A 20,062-nucleotide genomic window follows, 5' to 3' on the forward strand; every position below is an offset into this window, starting at 1 on the left:
CACCAGCAGACCATAGGGGATCGCTTTTCACTGTATAACATATTCTTCATACTTTTTGGGAACCATAAAATCAGATGATGCCCTTGTCTTTGATCCTGGTGAATCCTAATTGGAGGATGGTAACCCAGTCACACTGCAGACAATGACAGCACTGCCAGCAGTTACTGCCACCTCTACCTGTGCCCAAGTTTAGCCACAAGGGCCTCTGGGGAGGAGAGCTGCCCCGTGCAGTCAGGGCGGATGTGGTCATGTTTCATGGGAGACCAGAAGAAAATAGGACAGAAATCTGAGCTGGGTCAGGGTGCCCTTGTGATGACGTGTACCTACCTATGTCCTCTCCCAGGTAGTGACACCAGTGAGTGCTCATGGAACAGGTGAGAAAGATGTGGAGTTTGCCACACCAGCCTATGGTACTCAGCAATTCATGCCTAATATGCAGAGGAATGTCCTTTCTCAGCAACACTTAAAGTTTGGTTTCTAAAACAGACATTCAGGAAAAGATCTATTGAGGTAAGGTTCTGGTCTTGTGGCACAGGACCTGAAAGTGCCTGCAGAAGCTTTTAAGTGTTTTTCTTCATGTCAGAGAGCACAGAGCAAAACTCATTTGAAGGCTTCCTGTTTCCCTGCTGAGTCCCAGCAAGCTCAGCTTGGATATTGGATATTTCCAGGACATGGTGTCAAGGGGCCTAGTAATTTCTGTATTTTGGAGATAAGATAGGAGGCTCAATTATTTCACCTGATCTGCAGTCAGTTTGTCAACACCATTGGAAATTTGATTAGCATGCAGCACTATTACCTTTATTCAAATGTATTTTCTTTTGCTTACCTTTATTGAAATTTCATTTTTCATTCTGCTACAATCCCTTTCCCAAGGCCAGGATTTGGATGGATGCTCTCTCAGACTACTGCTGATGAAATACGAGATCATAGAATCACAGAGGAGTTTGGTTTGGAAGAGATCTCAATGCCCACCCAGCCCCAAGCCACTGAATGACAGAAGGATGGAAAGGATTTGACTCTTTGTTCCTCTGCTCTCTGCATGCAGCCCAGGGCCACATTCACACCTGAGGCCCAGCGAACTGAGCTGCTGGGAGTGGATCTGCAGCTGCATCTGTAAGCCAAGCTCGGCTCCAGTAACCAGGAGAAGAGATCTGGCTTGCAGGTGCAAAGCTGGCATGAGATTATTGTCTGCACCCTTTTTCCCAGATTCTTTTTGCACTGTTAGGTGAGAAGCGAATAATAAAAAGTGCTTGAGAAAACACTTCCAGGACAAAAAGTCATGTCAAATTGGAGGTTTCTAAGCTGGCTGTTGCCATGGGCCTGAATAAAGACCACAGGTTTGAGGTTTATGTGCACAACAATGAACCAGAACAGCTGCTGAATTAACCATTGCCACTGGAAGCTGGAGGTCATAAGGAAAAAGGAAATAGGAGCTATGACTTAGGGAACAATGTGCTAGATCCTGTGCTGATATGGCTTCTTTTGACCAAGGCAGATGGGTTACACTTATTTTTGCCAAGCAAGGACCTGTGGATCTATGGGGAAGATGGCGATGGAGGTCTGAAGGCCATAGGCTGCAGTATGGAATAAAACACTGGAAAATGGAAAACATGCCAGTATGGGGAGGCAGAATTAGTACTATGGATGGGGCTGTGCCCAAGAGAGAAGTATGAACATATTGGGTAATCATGCGCTTCTGAGTCCTTGGGATCAAATCAGAATGAATGCTTACAGCTGGACTAATGAGTCATGTTTTTCTTGTATAGAAGTATGAAAGCTACTGCACCTCGAAACAGCATCAGAATGAGAATCCAACTGGACCTTGGTCAAAATCGAATGCATTGCTGTGAAGATCAGCTGTGCAATGTGTGCCCATTCTGTAACTGCTATTGTAATGAGTTAAGCATTTTTCAGAAGAAGTGCTCTCACGTTAAGGTGCCACATTTTGTTTTGCTTGGCTTTAGGTCTTGCAAGGTTGGTGACCCTACTCCTGTGTGTGGGTTTTGCAGACTGAGTGGAAGAATTACTTCAGCAAAGCTGGGTGTGCCTGTGAAAATAATGCACTGTAGCCCAACCAGAAAATCCAGGTCTACTAGAGAAAGTATTGCATGAGAATCATCATTCTTTCTTCTGCTAAATCAGAGCAGATGGCCACCACGTTCGCTTTTGTATTTAGTACTTACGTATTTTCCATAAGATTTATATGAATTTTACCTTTTCTTTCATCTGAAGCACATTCAAAAACGCTGTTGAGAGCTGCCTCAAAATGCAAGCATTCTTGCAAGCCCTGCCCTAGAACTACCATGAATTTAGTTATTTGCTAGAGTATTTTGGCAGGCTATGGGCCTTTGCTTCTTGCCATTGGAAGGCAGTTGAGTAGGACCATTTTTCCACTTGAAGGTGCCCACAAGGCCAGCCAAGCAGACAGGACAGCTTCAGTTTCAGGGAAAACAATCCTGCCTGTTCCACTGGTAAAACACAACGTGACCTTTCCCAGCCTCCTCTGCAAAGCAATTGCATTTGTGCTGGTTCCTTGAGCAATTGCTTGAGAAAGGCTTCATAGAGGTTTCACATGCACAGCTGATGGCTGCAGCTGGATAAGGAGATTAGCAAGTGAGTTTGGCTTAGCGATAGCGACGTGTAAAACTGAAACAGGATACCATAGAAATATGATATAAGATAATTTCAGTTATCAGCTGTAAAGAATGTTCTGCTTACTTCTGATTGCTCATATCTTCTATTTTTATCGGCTTCCTCCTGCTAGTCTTTGTGTGTGTTTCCCGGTATAGCAGGTCTGACCCAACCAACTGCTAATAAAGATAACACTGATAACTATAAAGTGAGGTGGGGGAGCTCATTTCGAGCCTGTGCATTGGAGTTATCTTTGACAATGAATCATTTTCCACATGGAGTTCTTAGTACTAGGGATTTGATCTCCCATATCAGCACTAAGGATTTCTTACATGTACAACAAGTACCTAGTCATCTTAAAGCTGAGATTTGTCTATCTATATATACTGAAACAGGTTGCCCAGAGATGTGGATGCCCCATCCCTGGAAACTTTTAAGGTGAGGCACCACCTGATCTAGCATTGGTGTCCCTGTTCATTGCAGGGGAGTTGGACTAGATGACCTTTAAAGGTCCCTTCCAACTCTAAGTATTCTGTGATTCTATGATCCCATACAAATATATCCTCAGATTTATATTTATGTAACAGATGAACATGTTGCCATTCAGGCAAATGACTGCATGCTGCTGGAGAAGGGCAGCTGCATCCTGCTGCATGCTGCAGCTCACACCGTATATGGCTGGTGAAGGTCTTCTTTGGTAGGGGAACTACAGGTGACGTTCCTGTGACAGTTTTGCAAGCACAGCCAAAAGAGATGTGCTTGGGACTGGGAAGCTGCAGCAATCACAGCATTGACCACAGTCTAAGCAATGTAGCCAGCTTTCCAGGGCAGGCAGAAAAGGGAAGAAGAGGGAACGCCTTGGCCACCAATGGTCTCATAACCTAGTTACAACTGTCCTGGAGCTTCTTCCTTCTCAGGCATGAGGACTGATCTGTCCATCTCAGAGGTACAACATAGAATGTTGTCCACATTTATGCTGTACTGCAGTTATCCATATATCTTCTACATGTAACTTTTGTTGCACATAACTTCCAAGTTAGTCTGAAACTCCACAGAATTTTCCAAAATATATGCATATACATGCTATATTAATTCTTTGCCTTTGGTTAAGATTTTCTGTGTGTTAGCATCACATCACTGCTAACAAAGTAGGGCTTAAATTCAGAATGCCATTTTTATACAATTCCATATTTCAGAATGCCCTTTTGTGTATAATTCCTTTTATATAAAGCATAAACAGCTAGTGAGCAATACCTATGCCTGGAGGTACGCTCACTGGGCCAATGAGCGGAAAGGCTGCCAACTGGAATAAGCCATAGGTGATGAAGCCAGGGACTTAAGCTATTGTGGACTGGAGAAAAATAAACCTCTGAGAGCTCCCTTGCCTATTTTATGTCCCCTAAGCAACAAAATTTGAATTTGAGGCAACATTTGTGCAACATTTGCCTAATGACTTTAAGCTTCTTCCACCTCTCTGATTAAATAAGAAATTAAAAAAAAAAACAGAAAATATGATCACTGTTGTATTGGTAACAACGTGATAGGTTTTGTCTATGGCAAAGGTGATGAGCAAGTGAACTAATCACTCATCTGTAGGTACTTCTTGGCCAACCTGTGCTTTCATTGCATGAAGTCAGGGATGGACTCGGTGTCAGCCTTCCTGCATTAGTCAGTTGTAATGACAGAGGAAGTGGAAGCTATGTGGAAGTCCTGAAGGATGCTCTGCAATGGAGGCTGCAGCTGGCTCGCACTTCCCATCTCCAAAATCGTTAATACGTGATCCAGAAAGGGATTTTGGAGCCTTTTTCAAGAATACAGAGAGACCAGGCTGGCCCGACTTCTATCTCTCCTGTGATCAAAAGTATCCTTTCTAACCTTAAAAATCTGCATCAACAGAGCATCCTAGGATGCTCGTTTTGGCCTTGTGCAGAGCCAAAAGACCTTCCTCATTTGTTGTACTGAACCAGAGTCAAGCTGCCTGGTGAACTGCAAACCCTGCGAGTTTATTTGAGGTGAAGAATTTGTGCCTGACATTTTGTTGTTTCTCCTGATCTAGGTGTACTGGGACATATCCCAGCACCCAGGCCTGGCCCTCATTAATAGGATGTAGAAATGTGACGGGTGAGTGGGTGCCCATCAGGTAGAATCGGTGCTCTTTCTGCAAGCTTATGAAACAGCTCAGAAGAAAAACTTCTAAGGCCACAAGCAACATTTGTAATTAATATTTTATTGTTTTTCTTTCACAAGTGAAAAATGTATGGGAAGAAGGAAAAAGACTGAAAGGTAATGTGAAGGTCCACTGTGGGAGTCTACAAGTGACATAGAAAGGTGCTTTGTAGTCTGGTTACAGAGAAAAACATTATGACTAAGGTGTAGTGGTTCCTCACTTATTAAAATAAATACAATGGTAGAGATTAAAAAAAAAAAAAAAAGTGGAAGCTAAGTAATGCAGACAATGACCTTGTCACAAATAGCTACACTGGGCCTATTAAAATAAGGCCACCAGCAAATGACTCAGCCCAAAATACCTGAAAGCACCTGGAGTGGAAGGAGAGCTGCAGGAGGCAGACCTTTTGAAATGCTTAATGTTCAAAGGTTTTAATGTAATGAAGGCCATTTTTAATGCAGGTTTAAACATTTTCAGCAATGCTTTGTGGGTCTACACCTAGATAACCAACAAGCGAGAGCATTTGCATTCTCACAGAACGTGGGAAGTAGAAGCAGCATACAGACTGCATGGTAAGAACCCAAAAGAACAGTGCCCAAGTCAAGAAGTTCACAGTTATCCAAAGCCTGGCTTGGTCTACCTTCCTCTAGAGGAGACAAAGGCTGAGATAATTAAGCTGATAGATATATTCCAAACTGTTCAAGACACTTAAAACATTGCCCTCACCCTCAGCTTAATGGTAGGCACCATACAAATACATTTTAAAAAATACACAGTGTTATCAGTGTCCTAAGTTTAAGTATCATGGGAAGATAAACATGGCTGGAATGATACTTTAATGAAAGTACAGTGCTTTGCATCCCTGGCCTATCCAAATATTTGGTAGTGATCTGCTCCCACCCTGCCTTTGCCTTGCCTTTGAAGCAACTGCTCTGCATGACTTTTTTTCAAGCCTTTCCCATTTCTTCTCACTCTCTGGTAGCTAAAAATGAGATGTACATCTGTAGAGTAGAAAAAAAAACGTCCCCTCCTGCCCAGACCATTGCTTCTTTGATCCCATACAAGAAAACAGGATTTGACCTGGCTAGGTTGCTATTTTAAGCAAGGCAGTGTTCAGAGCAGCCATATTTCTGCCTGATAGCAGAGACAGCCAATATTTGCTGCTAGAGCAGCAGAGTTCAGCTGCTGCCTTCTCCCTGCAGTTTGGTGTACACAGTCCATGGAAGGAGGGCATATGGGGGCCACAGGCAGAAATACCTTGCTGACATGGTTCCTCACATGGGATAGTTCCAGAAATAAACAGCTGTGCTAAGGGGGCTGCTCTTGGGAGCTAGAGAAACAACTCATGGGCTACAAGTTAGGTACATAGATAAGCTGCTTTCATGACTAAATAGCAGAGATCTTGAGAAACCAATTTTCACAGTGTGGAAATTCACTTTGCAACCAAAGGCTAGCACCTAGGTCTTCTGCAATAATTAAAGGTGATTGAGACTCACAACACTGTGTGTTACTCAGTCCATGTACAAAGGTAGATATTGCTTCTGAGATCGACCTGGATCCACAAGAAGGAAAAACGTAAGTACTCTGCAAGTCTTATCTGTGGTACACAATGTGAATTAAGGACAGTCACTAAAAACGTTCCCTCCAAATTCTGCATTTTTTCACAGAAATGGTTTTCAGCAAAAATAAAGCAAATTCTTAAAAAAAAAAAAAATTCTATCTCAAAAAGCTACATGATTCTCAGAGAAACTACTCGTGCAACACTGTACAGTTTATATAATAATTATTCAAAAATACAAAGAAAATCTTTCTGCTACATTTTCTTGGAAGACAATGGTCTTACTCGAAAACAATTGCCTGAACAATACTTGGCTGTTAATAACTCTAGCTTATGCTTGATCCAGTTTGTTTTGAAGTATATTGACTACTGTAAGAATTCATGCTGGCAACATGAACAACTGCATTTCTCACCAGGTGAAGCTGATGAGTTGATGATACTCCTATTGGTGTGTCCCCTTCCCTGACTTTACAGAGACTGAAACAATGTGATCAGGCAACTTTGCAGCACCGGAGCCATCACAAACCCATCAGCTTCACTGTCATCTCTGTAATTCAATCTGTCCTAGGCCAGCACCGGGAGCTTGACAGGTGGGAAGGGAGCTAGCCTCTTTCATAGCAGATATTGCTTGGGTTGTCTCCATGCAAAGTTCAGTCCTTTCTCCCATTTGGCTAGGAAGACTTCTCCTCAGGAATGTGTATGCTTGGCTGCTCTACTGCCAGCTGGTTTTCAAAGACACAGCATAGCTTGTAATTTTCTATAAGCTTTGCTTGAAAATATTCCTGGTCTTTCTTGTGCCAAATGTCTGTTGCAATGTACGTGTTGTAGGGGTTGTGGGAGTCCTCCAGCCTCCTAGCACGGATATTGGTCACCATGACTCCCACTGTGAAGAACCCAAAGAGACCGACCATCATCAGCACGTAGATGATTTCCAGGCTGCCACCAGTGCTTCCAACTGTAGAGGGGGCAGTGCTATTTGTCTGCTCCAGGTGGTCTTGAAGCAGCTTGGAGAGGAGAATGCTCAGGGCTGTGTCATTAGACAGCACCAACATCTTTTTTCTTCGGTCCTTTGCACTTCTTTCTTGCTTGTTTCCCTAGAAAAGAAAAAAAGAAAAACAGGAACATGCCATTAGACAAAGATGTGATTCTCTCTGTCTGCCTTATGGTTCCCCCCAGCAAGGAAGCTGTCGCAGCACATGAAGAGAGTCAGGGCTTGAGAAAGTGCCTGAGAGGCTTGCTTACCTCCTCCTTCCAAGCAAAGCCAGTGAGGACGTGTCCATCCCTTGCAAATATTTGTCTGAAAAAGCCTCCATGATACCAAAAGTCCTCAGTCTCCACAAAGAGTCTATTGTGGTATTTTACTGCCCCAGCTGTTGGCCACTCACCCGGCACAGGCCTACGCTCCTGCTGCCTACAGCCTATGGCTTCTTCCCCAAGCCCCACAGGCACCAGGAGTGGCTCACTCCCATGCTGCAGCAGCTGCTTTTGGCTTAGAGGGTTGTTATCCTGGCTTCCCCTCTCTCCTATACCAGAACTGAATCTGGAAACAAAACTTCTGTACCTGATATACAGTGCAAATAATTTGGTACCTGCAGCAAGCATCGCACATCCACCTCTGTTGAAGAGCTTTATCTTCTGCAACCCTTGTATGGATATACCATGCAGAGACTGAACAACCCAACATCTGAGAGACATTTATCCCGAGCTTATTTAATGTAAATTCCCACTGGGCATTTGCCCACGGAGGGTGTTTACAGGGAGTATGCAGTAACTACCTACCAGGCAGTGGCTGCTACTGATGCGCAAGGAAGACCTTTTCCCTCTATCCTCCCTCTTATATGCAGACAGGCCTCCCCTAGGCAGTTCAGTGCTTTCTCCTCCAAACTAAATTGCTGTGCAACCTGTGTTTTATTGTCTGAGTAGGAGAACTTTCACTGGCATTGCTGCAGATCAGGAATGCATTAGGAGATGGCTCTACCAAGAAGCAGTGAACAACCAAAGCCTCCCAGTCACAGCCTTCTGTGCTGACAGCCCTCTACAAGAATGCCCCTCACTACAAGAAAGACACTGGGTCCCTGGAGCATGTCCAGAGAAAGGGAACGAAGCTGTGAAGGGTCTGGAGCACAAATGTCATAGGGAGTGGCTGAGGGAACTGGGGTTGTTCAGTTGAGACTCAGGGCAGACCTCATCACTCTCTACGACCACCTGAGCAGAGGTCATGGTGAGGTGGGGGTTGGCCTCTTCTGTCAGGTCATAGTGACATGATGAAAGGGAATGGCCTCAAGTTGCACCAGGGGAGGTTCAGGTTGGGTATTAGGAAAAATTTCATCTCAAGGCTGCCCAGGGAGGTGGTGGATTCAATGTCCCTGGAGGTCTCAGGAGCCATGTGGATGTGGCACTGAGGGACATGGGCAGTGGGCACGATGGGGATAGAGTGATGGTTGGACTAGGTGATCCCAGAGGTCTTTTGCAATCCTTAATGATTCTTTAATTCTAAGAAGTTGAAGGGTCCTTTTCCCTTTTTAATGTCAGCTGTGAATCTTTTAATAAGAACAACTCTATCACCACTGCAGTCCCAAAGCCTCAACAGCCAGATAACATGACTGACAATCTCATTACAATGCCTAATTTAAACAGCTCTGGAAAATTAAGACAACAGTTTCTCCCTGTTTTTGCTCTTAACATGTGTGAATCAAGGTACTGTTATTCAAGGTGACTTCTGTGACAGCAATCCTGTAATAATATAAGACAGCTGTCAGTGCTTTCTACAGTTTTAAATATGTGATAGCAGGTCAGCCTGTTAGCAAAAGCTTCTTCAGCATGAGTGTTCTGTTGTGGTTTTGTGCTTTTTTTTTTTTTATGTTTGTTTGTTTGTTTTGCTTTTGTTTTTTGTTCTTTGGTTGGTTTGCTTTATTTTGTTTGTAAGAGGTACTGTTATGTTCATTTATAATACATCAAGAATGAAATGAACCCTTGGGCACAAAGCCACCAAAAGACCCAGGCAGCAATTACATCTCTGCATGAGGGAAGCATTAATGATACATAGCTGTTGTGCAGGACCTCCATGCAACAGGGATGTAAGCTGTGCACACAGCCTCCAGCTGCTGGTAATAACACTGCAGTGGTTGTGAAGTGTCTGGAGGTTTCTCTGAATTGTCTGTGCCTTGTTACAGCGCAAATGGTGTAGAAGGAGATGTTGAGATAAAGGAAATGAGAAAAGAACACTTATCTTGTGACCTCCTATCCCACATGTGGAGAGCAGTAATTTACTCTGTTCTGTGGCAGCTAAATGAATTATGTCATCAATTTAGACATGAATATGATAAAAAATACTTGTAAAAATTAATTGCTAATGCAACCTACGCTGATTTTAGTACCAGATTTGTCCAAACTGTTTTACTAGATTTCCATGCTGTGCAGTCATGGATTTGAGGGCAGGTCTCATTGAAAGTCAGATGCTCAGCCCAGGATGATAACTGTCATGAAGAAAGTTTTGCTTTCCTCATCACACATTCCTGAGCAACTCAAATGGCTTCAGTCCACACCACTTGAACCCAGACTCCTACTCTTGGTGAGTGAGTGACCTTGGGGAGCTCAAGGGAGGCTTTTGAGGGCTCAGATTCACAGCATTCTGAGCACTTCCGGAGATGAGCTGCCTTTCCAGCAGGAAAAATGAGCACACATGGGAGCATGCCTTGGTATTTTGGTTTTAAATAGAGATGAGCCTGGGGGTGGCAGAGGGAGACAAAATCCCCTCTACAAACAATATTCTGATCCAACTCATTTCTTCAGTTGCATGAGTCAAAGCTACAGGAAATAACATCTTGGCAGCTTGAGCTCAATAGTTAAAATCTATTCACTTTTCACAGCTGTTTTCAGATCCTTTAATAAGGGAAGGAAGAGAAAAAGGAGATTAAACCTTTATCTGAGATTACTCCTCCTAAGTGCATAGAATGTGTCAACACTGTAAAATGTAAAACTGCTAATAAATCATTGCAATGACTTGTTGCCAGCCTGGCTCTATCTCCACAGCCACATCAGAATAACACGCCGAGGGAGGGAAGAGGCACACTCTGGTTCCCAAGAAAGACAGCTTCTCCTGAAACATCAGCAGGCCTAAAGGTCTCATCTACCATTTCACAAGCATTGTTCAACTCCGCTGAAATCCATTTAGAGCTGCAGTACACAGGACTGGGAAGAACTGTTTGTATCACTGTCTAGCCCATGACAGATGGAAGTCATAATGTCCTCAAAACCTTGTTCCCCAACTCTCTGCAGATGTCTGCTGACGGGCTGCAAATCATCATCACTGCTCCAGTCCCTTGTGGGGCTCCTCTGAAGAGCTCCACGTAAAATTGTGAACATCCCAAAATCTGTTGGCCATGGGTTGCAACCCCTGTAAGCACCTTACAGTTGCAGTGTGTGGCAGGTGGTTACACCTCCTATCCCCTCTATGTTTTGGGGGGCAGGCACTGAGCAGTATTAGTAGTTCTCTGCCTGGTGTTAAGAATGGCCTGGAGCAAACTTGTTAACAGTTCAGCAGCTCTCTCAATGGGCAGTGATTCAGAGGGAATTCCTTAAGGTTGATAACAGCCTGAGCTACATCCTGCTCTCAAGTGTGTTGCTGCTTCTCCACCCGTTAGGCAGGTCAAATGTGCCTCCCAAGCAAAAGTAGAGGTCTCAGTGCAAGTTTATTTTTAACACCGAAGTTTCCCAGCTGTGCAGATGTACTGCTGGCTTTGCTCAAGCTCATCTTTCATTGAATGTCAATGATGAACCTGAGCCACTGCCCCATTGGCTGTGATCCACAGCATCAAGAATTGAAATGAACAGGTTCTCAGGTGTAGCAGCATGCCTTCAATCTAACCTTAGTGCAGACAGGAGGATCCTAGGACAGTGTTTGCTTTCCTGTCTGATGACTGGAATTGCTTGGGATGCCTTCAGCCTGGCTGCTGTTCTAAGCAAAAGTTTCCCCAGGGAAGTATTTGCATAGGTGGGCTGCTACCTGTAGCCGGGGGCTTCCACAGTGGGGAAAAAACAATCCAAACCCAAGAACAGCTTAGAGCTGTGAAGTATTATAGCTGCAACATGCAAGCCTGTGAGTCTGTGTGATGCATGGTCTGAGTCTGCTTTGGGTCTGTGGCGAGGCCAAGCCAAACAGCTGGAAGAGCGTGCAGTGCCCAGCTGGGTGCTGAGGCAGTTGCATTCATCCTGCTGAGGAAGTAGGACTGTGACAGGGTATCTCTGCAGAGCTGCAAATTGACATTTGAGTTCAAGCAAAGCAATTAGCAACTGCAGAGCATCTGGCACTTAATATTACTTCTGTCTTCTTTATAAGCATCAGAACTGACTTATGTCTGGCTATTTCCCAAGAAAGGCAGAAGAGCATGGGTCTGTGCGTTGCTGCAGACTGCAGACTGCTCTCCCAACCTAGGTGCCTCTGCACAGAGATCAGAACCAGTTGGAGCAGCAGCCAAAGCCCTGCCTCTGCTCCACCTGGGGCTGTGCTGGGCTGGGTCCCAGCAGTGGAGCTTCAGTGGCCCCCCATAGAGTTCCAAAAAGTAAAGAGGCAATTTTCTGTGATGTACCTAGAGGATTCTCAGCTTTGGAGCCCAGTGGGGATTTTTCCTCCAATACAAGGTAGGCAAGTTGTTTTGCTTTGACTAGTGGTACCTCTCTTCCCTACTGAGTTAAAATGTGGTATCATGCAGGCAGAGGTGGATGTTAAAGGACAAATGCTTATCTCCCATTGCCATCTTCTCAGCTCTCCAAAATCAAACAACTGTATTTTAATTTATAACCAGCAAACATCACAGAATCACAGAATCACAGAATTGTAGGGGTTGGAAGGGACCTCCAGAGATCATCGAGTCCAACCCCCCTGCCAAAGCAGGTTCCCTACAGCAGGTCGCACAGGTAACACATCTCCAACAATCTCTCTTTCACATTGCTGCCAAGAGCATCAGTAATCAAGCAGCAGAAACCGAGACTTCAGAGGCATTTATACCTTCAGAAAATACACTGCAGCAGCAACTTCTCAGGAGCTGATGACACACAGAAAAGCCTATTGTACACTGGCAACAGAAGTTAGCACAGCACATTGCCCACCTCCCAGTTCTGTAAAGCGATTAAAGCTCCTCCAACATTAGAAGGTAATGGAACTCCTGACCTCATTTCTCTGCCTGTTCATTACAGGGATGGGTAGGTCAGACAACAGCTTTCTGGAAAGCAGAGCATTGCACAAGATAGACTCATTTGGTCCCTTCAGATCCTGGATATGTGTGCAACAGCACAGCATGATGCAAGGCTAGATGTGAGATGGTACAGTAGAGCAGCCCAGAAGCAAGTAGAGCTCTGGGGATGGATCTGCAGTCATGCACAAGCTGCATGCATCATCTGCAACCCCTAACAAATCTTAATTCTTTCCCCACCAACCCTCAGGCCACCCATCACTGCCCACTTCTACTCTAAAATACAACACTTGTACTGAGGGTACAACTACTTCTTCTCAAAAGCACCAGGTACATATCTAGTCCCCTTCCACACACCATATACATACCATACTATTTTGAAGTGAAAAACCCAGCAACCACCCCAAACAATATGCGGTGAAGTTTATCCTCCCAGATGCAGCTGCCTTGGGCTCATACCCAGTCTGACAGAGCAGACAAAAACTGTTGTGACTGCAACAGCAAACAAAAACTGTCTAGTGAAAGTCTTGCTCCCCCTTCTCCTTCATTAGTTCAGCCCTGCAATGTTTGCCATCACCCCTGCTTTCATCCCCAGCCCGGTACACACCTGGAAACAAACCTTGGCTGGAAGCAAGGCTCCAAGCCCTCCTGGAGGAATTGAAGGTGTGAGCCCAGGGAAGACCACGAACTGTCTGCAAGCAGAAGTTGGTTTCTGGCTCCTGCAGGCTCTTACTGTCCCTATTCCTGGGATCAGTGCAAAAGGTAAGAGGCAAACAGGAAAATATACTGGCTGGGGGAGGGCAGTAGCCTGTGGCAAGGGCCAGCCTCCTGCTGCAAGGTGTGGGCACTGGCCGTGGGTGCCAGGTAAGTGGGAGGTACTGGGGGCAATTGCAGGTGGGACCCAGCCCTGGTAGGTGCTGCTGTGGGGTGCTGGTGAGGCAGCATGAGGGGAAGCACTTTCAGGGTTTCTCCAATAAAATACCGACAGCTTGGTCCAGGGGACATTTGCTGACCTCCAGCCATCATCCCAAAAGAGCTGCTTTCCATGTGAGAAGAAATGTCTGCCATCACCCCTTAGCTAAAAGGAAGTCATTAAAGCACATCTGGAACCTCTAAAATGAATCTAATAGCTTTGCAGGGCAGCTGCATTTAAACACATGCAGACAGTGCTGGCAGTGTGTGATAATGAGCTCTGGAGTGCTGTGCAATCCCCCCCAGGCACACTCAACCAGGGACAGCAGCAGCTCCAGCTCCTCAGCTCTACTGTGCTGCTGCTGTCAGCGTGACAGCTGGAGAGAAGTGAGAGGGTGACTGAGGTATTAAAAGGAATGGGTGGAAGCAGTGTCTTAATATCTTCGCTTTCCTTTCAGGAGCTTTATTCTATGCTTTTGGTGCAGTGGGGGGTATAGTCCCCACTTTCTGAGCAGCCCAATGGAGCCATAGGTGTCCCTGCTCAATTCAGGGGAGTTGGACCAGATGACCTTTCAGGGTCTCTTCCAATTCAAACAGTTCTATGACTACGATTCGTTGCTCATAGCATTGCTGCGTCCCATTGAGGAGAGGATTGTTAAAAGGAGATTCTTGAAGGTTGGGCAGTGGCTAAGTAGGGAAGCAGTGCACTGCTTTGTGAACAAATTGGTCCAATCCTCCAGCAATGCAGAGGGATCAAAATAGGGTGCACCTAAGGGTGCTGTGTCTGCAGGTGGAGAACACAGGTCTTGCATGCTCCCTTCTCTGTTTCTGGGCAGTGTGAGCACACTGAAAGGTGCACTCTAAAACTGGAGATGGTCAAAAAGGAGGTGAGGGAAAGAGGAAGAGAAAAAGGAGGACACACATCAGCAGAGACAGCAGACAAGGAGCAGTCAAGTCCTGCTTCCTCTTTACAGGAGAAATTTGGGAGAAACTTAGATCACTTCCTCTTCCCATGGCTGAACAGTCAGGAACATGTTGGGAAAGAGGAATGCTGCTTGGTGTGGGCTGGCAGCTGTAACCTTTGTTTCAATAAGAGCTGCGTTGCCACAGACAAGACATGCAAGCCATTTTGAGCCAAGGTTCAGTGACAACTGAGCCTCAGCACTGTGTGCAGGCGTGGCACCACAGTACAAAAAGGACGTGAAACTATTAAAGTATCCAAAGGAGGGCTAGGAAAATGGTGAAGGGTCTGAGGGCAAGATGTGTGAGGAGCAGCTGAGGCCCCTCGCTGTGCTCAGCGCAGAGCAGAGGAGCTGAGGGGAGGCCTGATGGCGGCTGCAGCTCCTCACAGGGAACGGAGGGGCAGCGCTGAGCTCTGCTCTGTGTGACAGCGACAGGGAACGGCATGGAGCTGCGTCAGGGGAGGGCAGCTGGGGGTCAGGGAAAGGGGCTGCACCACAGGGCGGTGGGCGGGGAACGGGATGCACGGGGCTGTGGGCACGGCCACCAGTGCTGGAGCTCAAGGTGCGTTTGGACAGTGCTCTCAGGCACAGGTTTGATTTTGGGTGGTGCTGTGTGGAGCCTGGAGTTGGATTCGGTGATCCTTGTAAGTCCCTTCCAGTTCAGGATATTCTGTGGTTCTATGAAAGCAAGGATTGACTTTGAAAGCTCTTGAGTTCTGTGTGACATCTCACTTCCATGAAACCTCCACTACAGCTGGGTGGAATGCATTTTGTTACACAAGACCAAATCCATTTTATTTTCTTTAGAAACATCCACGTAACCTCTATTTGACTTTGGTGGGACCTGACAGGCTGATTATTTTTTTAATAGAACAAAGGTAATATACAAAAGCTAGGCTCAAAGCCACAGAAACTCTTTGCCCTTCCTGATCTGTCAATAGGCGCAAGTTTCATTTTGTTCACTGTAATGACGACGTGGAGTAACTGGATCCCTCAGAAAGTAAATGCATCACATCTCTTGAAGGTGGTAAAGGACGTTTCACAAGTATAGGAGTGTGCGGATTTCTTGAATGCATCTTTCTGATGGTGGTAGAGAAAAAATTTATATGGGTTCTTAGCATCATTTTTAGGAAAGAAATGGTGCAGCAGGTGTAGGAAGCAGAGAATACTGGTTGTTCTTTCAATGACTCCATGCTCTGTCTTAGAAAGGCTGCTACTGTGGCTTTCGCACATGAGGAGATAAAGTCTAATATCCAGGAGATCATTATCTTTGGCACTTTCCCATGCATATCACATTAATCCTTCAAAACCAGAGTTAACTACTGGAAAGTTGCACGAACTCTTAGTTGCAGAGTTTTACTGGGCTTGCTACCAAAGTCCTGAGCAGAAACAAAAGGCCACAGAAGTGACTCAGAAGGTGCTTTTTGTCTCCTTGGGTCCTGCATTGATCTGAGCTGGGCTCAGCTCATCTCTACTTCCTAACACCTGGCCAAGGGTTGGACAAATGGGACTTCGGTCCCATGCTCCATTCCAAGAAGGAATTCCCACCACATGGCATTGGTCTGGCCCTTTGGGACAATCTCTAATTCAACCCAAACTCTGTGGAAATGACTTTAGATGGGGGTCATCCAAGCCATCTTCCAAAGGCTGGGTTTTCAGGGAAGTCATAACATGGGTTTTCAAGCAAATAAAGCTTGAGTTAGAGAGCCAACTTTAAAAGTACCCAGAATGATGTGTAATATTTAGCAAACCTAATTAGTGACACTAATTCAATCACTGCTATCCAAGCACCAACTCAGTGCATCCAGCTCGTAAAAGCCAGGACATGGACCACCTGCTTCCCACTTGTGCACGACTCTGCCATTACACAGCCACAACACAGAGGGTCACTTGGCTGCAGGAGCAGGAGAAATGCCACAGTCAGACCTACAGCTGCTCTCATCGGCATAGCTGCGGCAAAGAAGAGAGAGCTGCGTGGATTGACACCAGCTGGGAAGGTAGGTTTTCAGTCTGCAGTCAGCCAACCAAATATAATTTAGACTTTATAAAGCCACCATGTTATATTACGAATGTGCTGACACCTGCAGCATTTGGAAAAAAACAGCGTATGGAGAAGTTTCCAGTCCTCTATAGCAAGGTTAAACACAATTCCCTTCCACTGAAGAGTAATTCCTGGATACTGGTAGAGGCACAGTGTTACATTTTTATGATGATGATTCAAATGAGTCATCTCCAATCAACATGCAATCATTGCTTTAATGACCAGACAGGGAAAATGCAGTTTAGCGGTGACTGACACTGCAGTTTCTTCTTCTGACTGCTCACTAAGCACTATGGGAAGGCTGTGTCACGAGCTACAAATTTGTATCCAGCCCAGAATGTATCTCCCGAAAGCTGGCTGTGGGTACCAGCTCCAGCAGGACCTGTGCGGCAGTTTCTGCTCCTTCCCAATGACAGTGTTGCAGGCACTCTGTGTTTCTGCTCTGTGCTTGGCAAGCAAGTGGCCACATCCCAACAACCACCACTGGCACCCAGCAGCAGGGCATGCTGCTTTCTGAATATCCCATTCCCTGTCCTAGGGATGTGGGAGGCTTTCTTGACCAAGGAAGGGGAAAGGGTCATTTTCCTCTCAACAGTCGTGAAGCAGCACAGGCACACCCAGGTCAGCCTGAGAGGCACTGCCTTGGAAAGTAGGTGATATGGCTAACAGCCCCATGGGGATGCAGTCTGACCCTTATCTCCCATTTCTGATACAACTGCTGTAACCTCGGAGCAACTACCAGCAAACTAAGAGCTGGTGACCAAAAACACGTGCTTCAAGAAGTGCAGTCCTACCCATCCTACAGACACCTACTGAGCTGCGCACACACCTCCAGAACTTGGGCTGAGGAGAGACAGGACTTGGCATCCTCAGAGCAGACCAGTCCAGCACTTACATTGATCACAGCTCACTGTGGTCACAGTGCCTGAAAGACCTTCTCTGCTCCACTTCTGAGAAGGAAGGGCAGGAGGAGAGCAGAGAGCTCTGTGCAGAAGCGGCTCCCCCCATCTTCTTTCTCGGGGTGTCTGCCTCGGATGAGGTGCTCGTTTGCTGTAAGGGCTTAAAACAGGTGGGGCTATATATGCCTTCCAAAGTAAAGGGCTATCTTAAGATTCACACACTCTGACAGAGGATTAAAAGATGCTATCTGAAGTTTTCATTTAAGTCAGGTGCAAGTGCCAAAGCTATATACTCATAAAAATAAATCATTATGAGCAAAGAGCAAACAGTGCAGTGGAAAAGCACTGCAAACCTCCACACTTTTGTAACAGTGACATACTAACTCTAATTAGTGGATGGAAAATACTGTAAATTTTCTCCTCCTTTGGAGTTCACGAAAGTTTAAATTTGCTAAGAAATCAAGATGACACACTTCCAAAGTGCTTATACACAGCAGATGGTTTTATCTGCAACTCAATGTGCAGGCTCTGCAGCTGCAGCTGGAGGCTGAAGGGCAGTGGAGTGCGTTGCCCAGCGTAGCCTGAGCTTAGGATCCAAGAGAAGCAGCAGTGGCCTGGATGAGTGAGGGGCTCCAGGAGAGTCATAGAATATCCTGAATTGAAGGGACCCACAAGGATCACCAAGTTCAACTCCAGGTTCCAAGCAGCACCACCCAAAACCAAACCCTATATCTGAAGGCATTGTCCAAACTCTCCTTGAACTCAGGGCCTCCCCTCTGCTCCTCTGCTCTGCACTGAACAGACACTCCTATCTCCGTGTCTGGCAAAGAAGGTGACCCAACCCAAGAGCACTGCACAGGGGAGCCCCACACTAGGGAAACAGCAGGACATAACATTGGCCTGTGCCCTGTCTGGAGCTGCATGCTGTGCCCTACTGTGCCCTCAACCCTGCACCTCACATCACACTGATCCTATGGCAGTCAGACAGCCTACCTGCAGCAGACAGACAGCTTGCCCACTGCTGTGTGGACCAGGTGGATACATGGTCAGGAGAAAACCTGACAAACTGTAATCCTGACTCCATCAGGTGGCGAAACTCAAAGGTTATGCTCACAGAGCACTTATAAGTGAGCTAGATCCTCTGGTATTCAAAAGTCTACAGCCATTAATGGTAGGGTCCTTCAAGCATAGCAGAGGTGGTTTTGTATAAGGCATGATCCACAGAGAGCCGCAGTGTCAGGCAGGGAGGCTTTAGGAAGCCACAGTATTATCACCGCAATGTTGGAGGCTTATTCATTCTCCTGATACTTAAGGTATCGAAAACCTGAGAGGATTGCATTGTTCTCCTTTTTGGCAGTAGGTTGTTTAAGCAAGAACAGTTTTGAACCTTTGGCTTTTCCTTTTCCAAGTCCGGCCACCACAGGAAGAGTTTCATACCCATGTTTTTTGTCAGCAGGTCTCCTCATTCACCAAGTAGAGATGGCTTATGCTCAGAAACCAGTTTTGCTGGCAGTGCTGCTGGAAGAAAGCAAGATCAGAGATCCTTTGCTGGTACAATAGCATTAGCTGTATGAACATCCCTTCCAATCTGCCAGGAATTTGCACAAAATTGCTAGGCTAAGGCATGAGAGGAGGCTTTGCTGTGTACTGGGAAGGGCATTCTCAAAATTTCACCTATTCAGAAAAGGTACCAGGTTATGGGGGAAGGGAAATCTTGTATCCTGGGAAGTCAAAATGTAAAATACCTATCCAGTCATTTAGGTGAAATAATGAAAGCTATATCCCCCCACATGCCACCCACAGCTTCCTGTGCTTGCAAGCAATGTGAGGTCCAGCTTTGCCCGGGTTATCAAGGAAGGCTTTCAAAGGCAGTGCTATTCCTGGCTTTTTTGTTCTTTTCTTCTTTTAAAGAAGCTGTGTGTTTTACAGTCAGGTATAGATAAGCTTCTCCCCAGAAGCAGGCACGCATATCTCCTTGCTATGCCTTTTTTCCCCTTGAGCAAACACCAGATGCAAGCAGCAAAAGCAAACTGCCACCCTCCAAACCCTGAGATGCTTGGTTTGTTTGTGGTTCACTGACCTGTGGCTGCCTGCCTTGGGACGTTCTCCCTCCAGGCTCACAGCTATACTCCTGCAGCCAGATCTGAAGCACTAGCACAGATGTACACTGTCCTAAGCCTCTCATCTCTCTTATCCCAGTTTTGCACATATTCAACCATGTCAGCATGAGCAAGCTTTCTCCTAGGGCAAGGAGCCATTGCTGTCCCCAAAAACGCCCAGTTGCCTTCTTGGGAAGGTGGAGGTAGAGCTGGGCTTGTGGTTGCTTTGTGCCCAGCAGAGAAGGTGAGTGGAGGTGGGGACTCAATTTTTCTTCAGCTGAAGGAAACCCACATGGTTCTGAATATTAGATAGCTGCTTGGGCTACATAACAGCTTGTGTGCAGCTTTATAAACCAAAGGGCAAGATAATTCCTTGGTTAGTATATGAGCATAGATGGAATATGTTTCTTCTGCAATCACAGCCAAATAGAAGGAAATGAAGTCCTGGAGCCAGCACTTTCCAGCAGGTTGCCCTTCACTCTGTCAAGCATTTCAGAGGAAAAGGGTGTGGGATGACTCAGAAGAAGAGAATATCTGAGAGGGCACTCAGCATCTGAAATGCCCTTGAAGCAATATGATTCATTTCTCCCAGGAGAGAATGA

The 20,062-nt window shown here is 45.9% G+C and overlaps 1 protein-coding gene across 2 annotated transcripts; it reads right to left on the minus strand.

Moving 5' to 3' along the window:
- Positions 1-4,842: 4,842 nt before the first annotated feature.
- Positions 4,843-13,326, minus strand: KCNE1 (potassium voltage-gated channel subfamily E regulatory subunit 1). 2 transcript variants are annotated; one of them, XM_042811038.1, is made up of 2 exons: positions 13,167-13,326; positions 4,843-7,450 (listed from the first exon to the last, which is right to left on the minus strand). In XM_042811038.1, exon 2 carries the CDS (start codon positions 7,406-7,408, stop codon positions 7,028-7,030), a length of 381 nt encoding a protein of 126 aa, XP_042666972.1. In that variant the 5' UTR covers positions 7,409-7,450; positions 13,167-13,326; the 3' UTR covers positions 4,843-7,027. The 2 variants fall into 2 exon arrangements, with proteins under 2 accessions (XP_042666972.1, XP_042666971.1); XM_042811037.1 differs by having other exon boundaries at positions 13,155-13,325.
- Between the last annotated feature and the right edge of the window lie 6,736 nt (positions 13,327-20,062).

Source organism: Centrocercus urophasianus, unplaced genomic scaffold (assembly GCF_019232065.1).
Source record: "Centrocercus urophasianus isolate 14NV4802_14NV808 unplaced genomic scaffold, USGS_Curo_1.0 seq_12, whole genome shotgun sequence".
In the NCBI taxonomy this organism is placed as follows: domain Eukaryota; kingdom Metazoa; phylum Chordata; class Aves; order Galliformes; family Phasianidae; genus Centrocercus; species Centrocercus urophasianus.

Excerpts from the sequence above, each read along its gene's own strand:
- KCNE1 (XM_042811038.1), bottom strand. The coding sequence starts at position 7,408 with ATGTTGGTGCTGTCTAATGACACAGCCCTGAGCATTCTCCTCTCCAAG.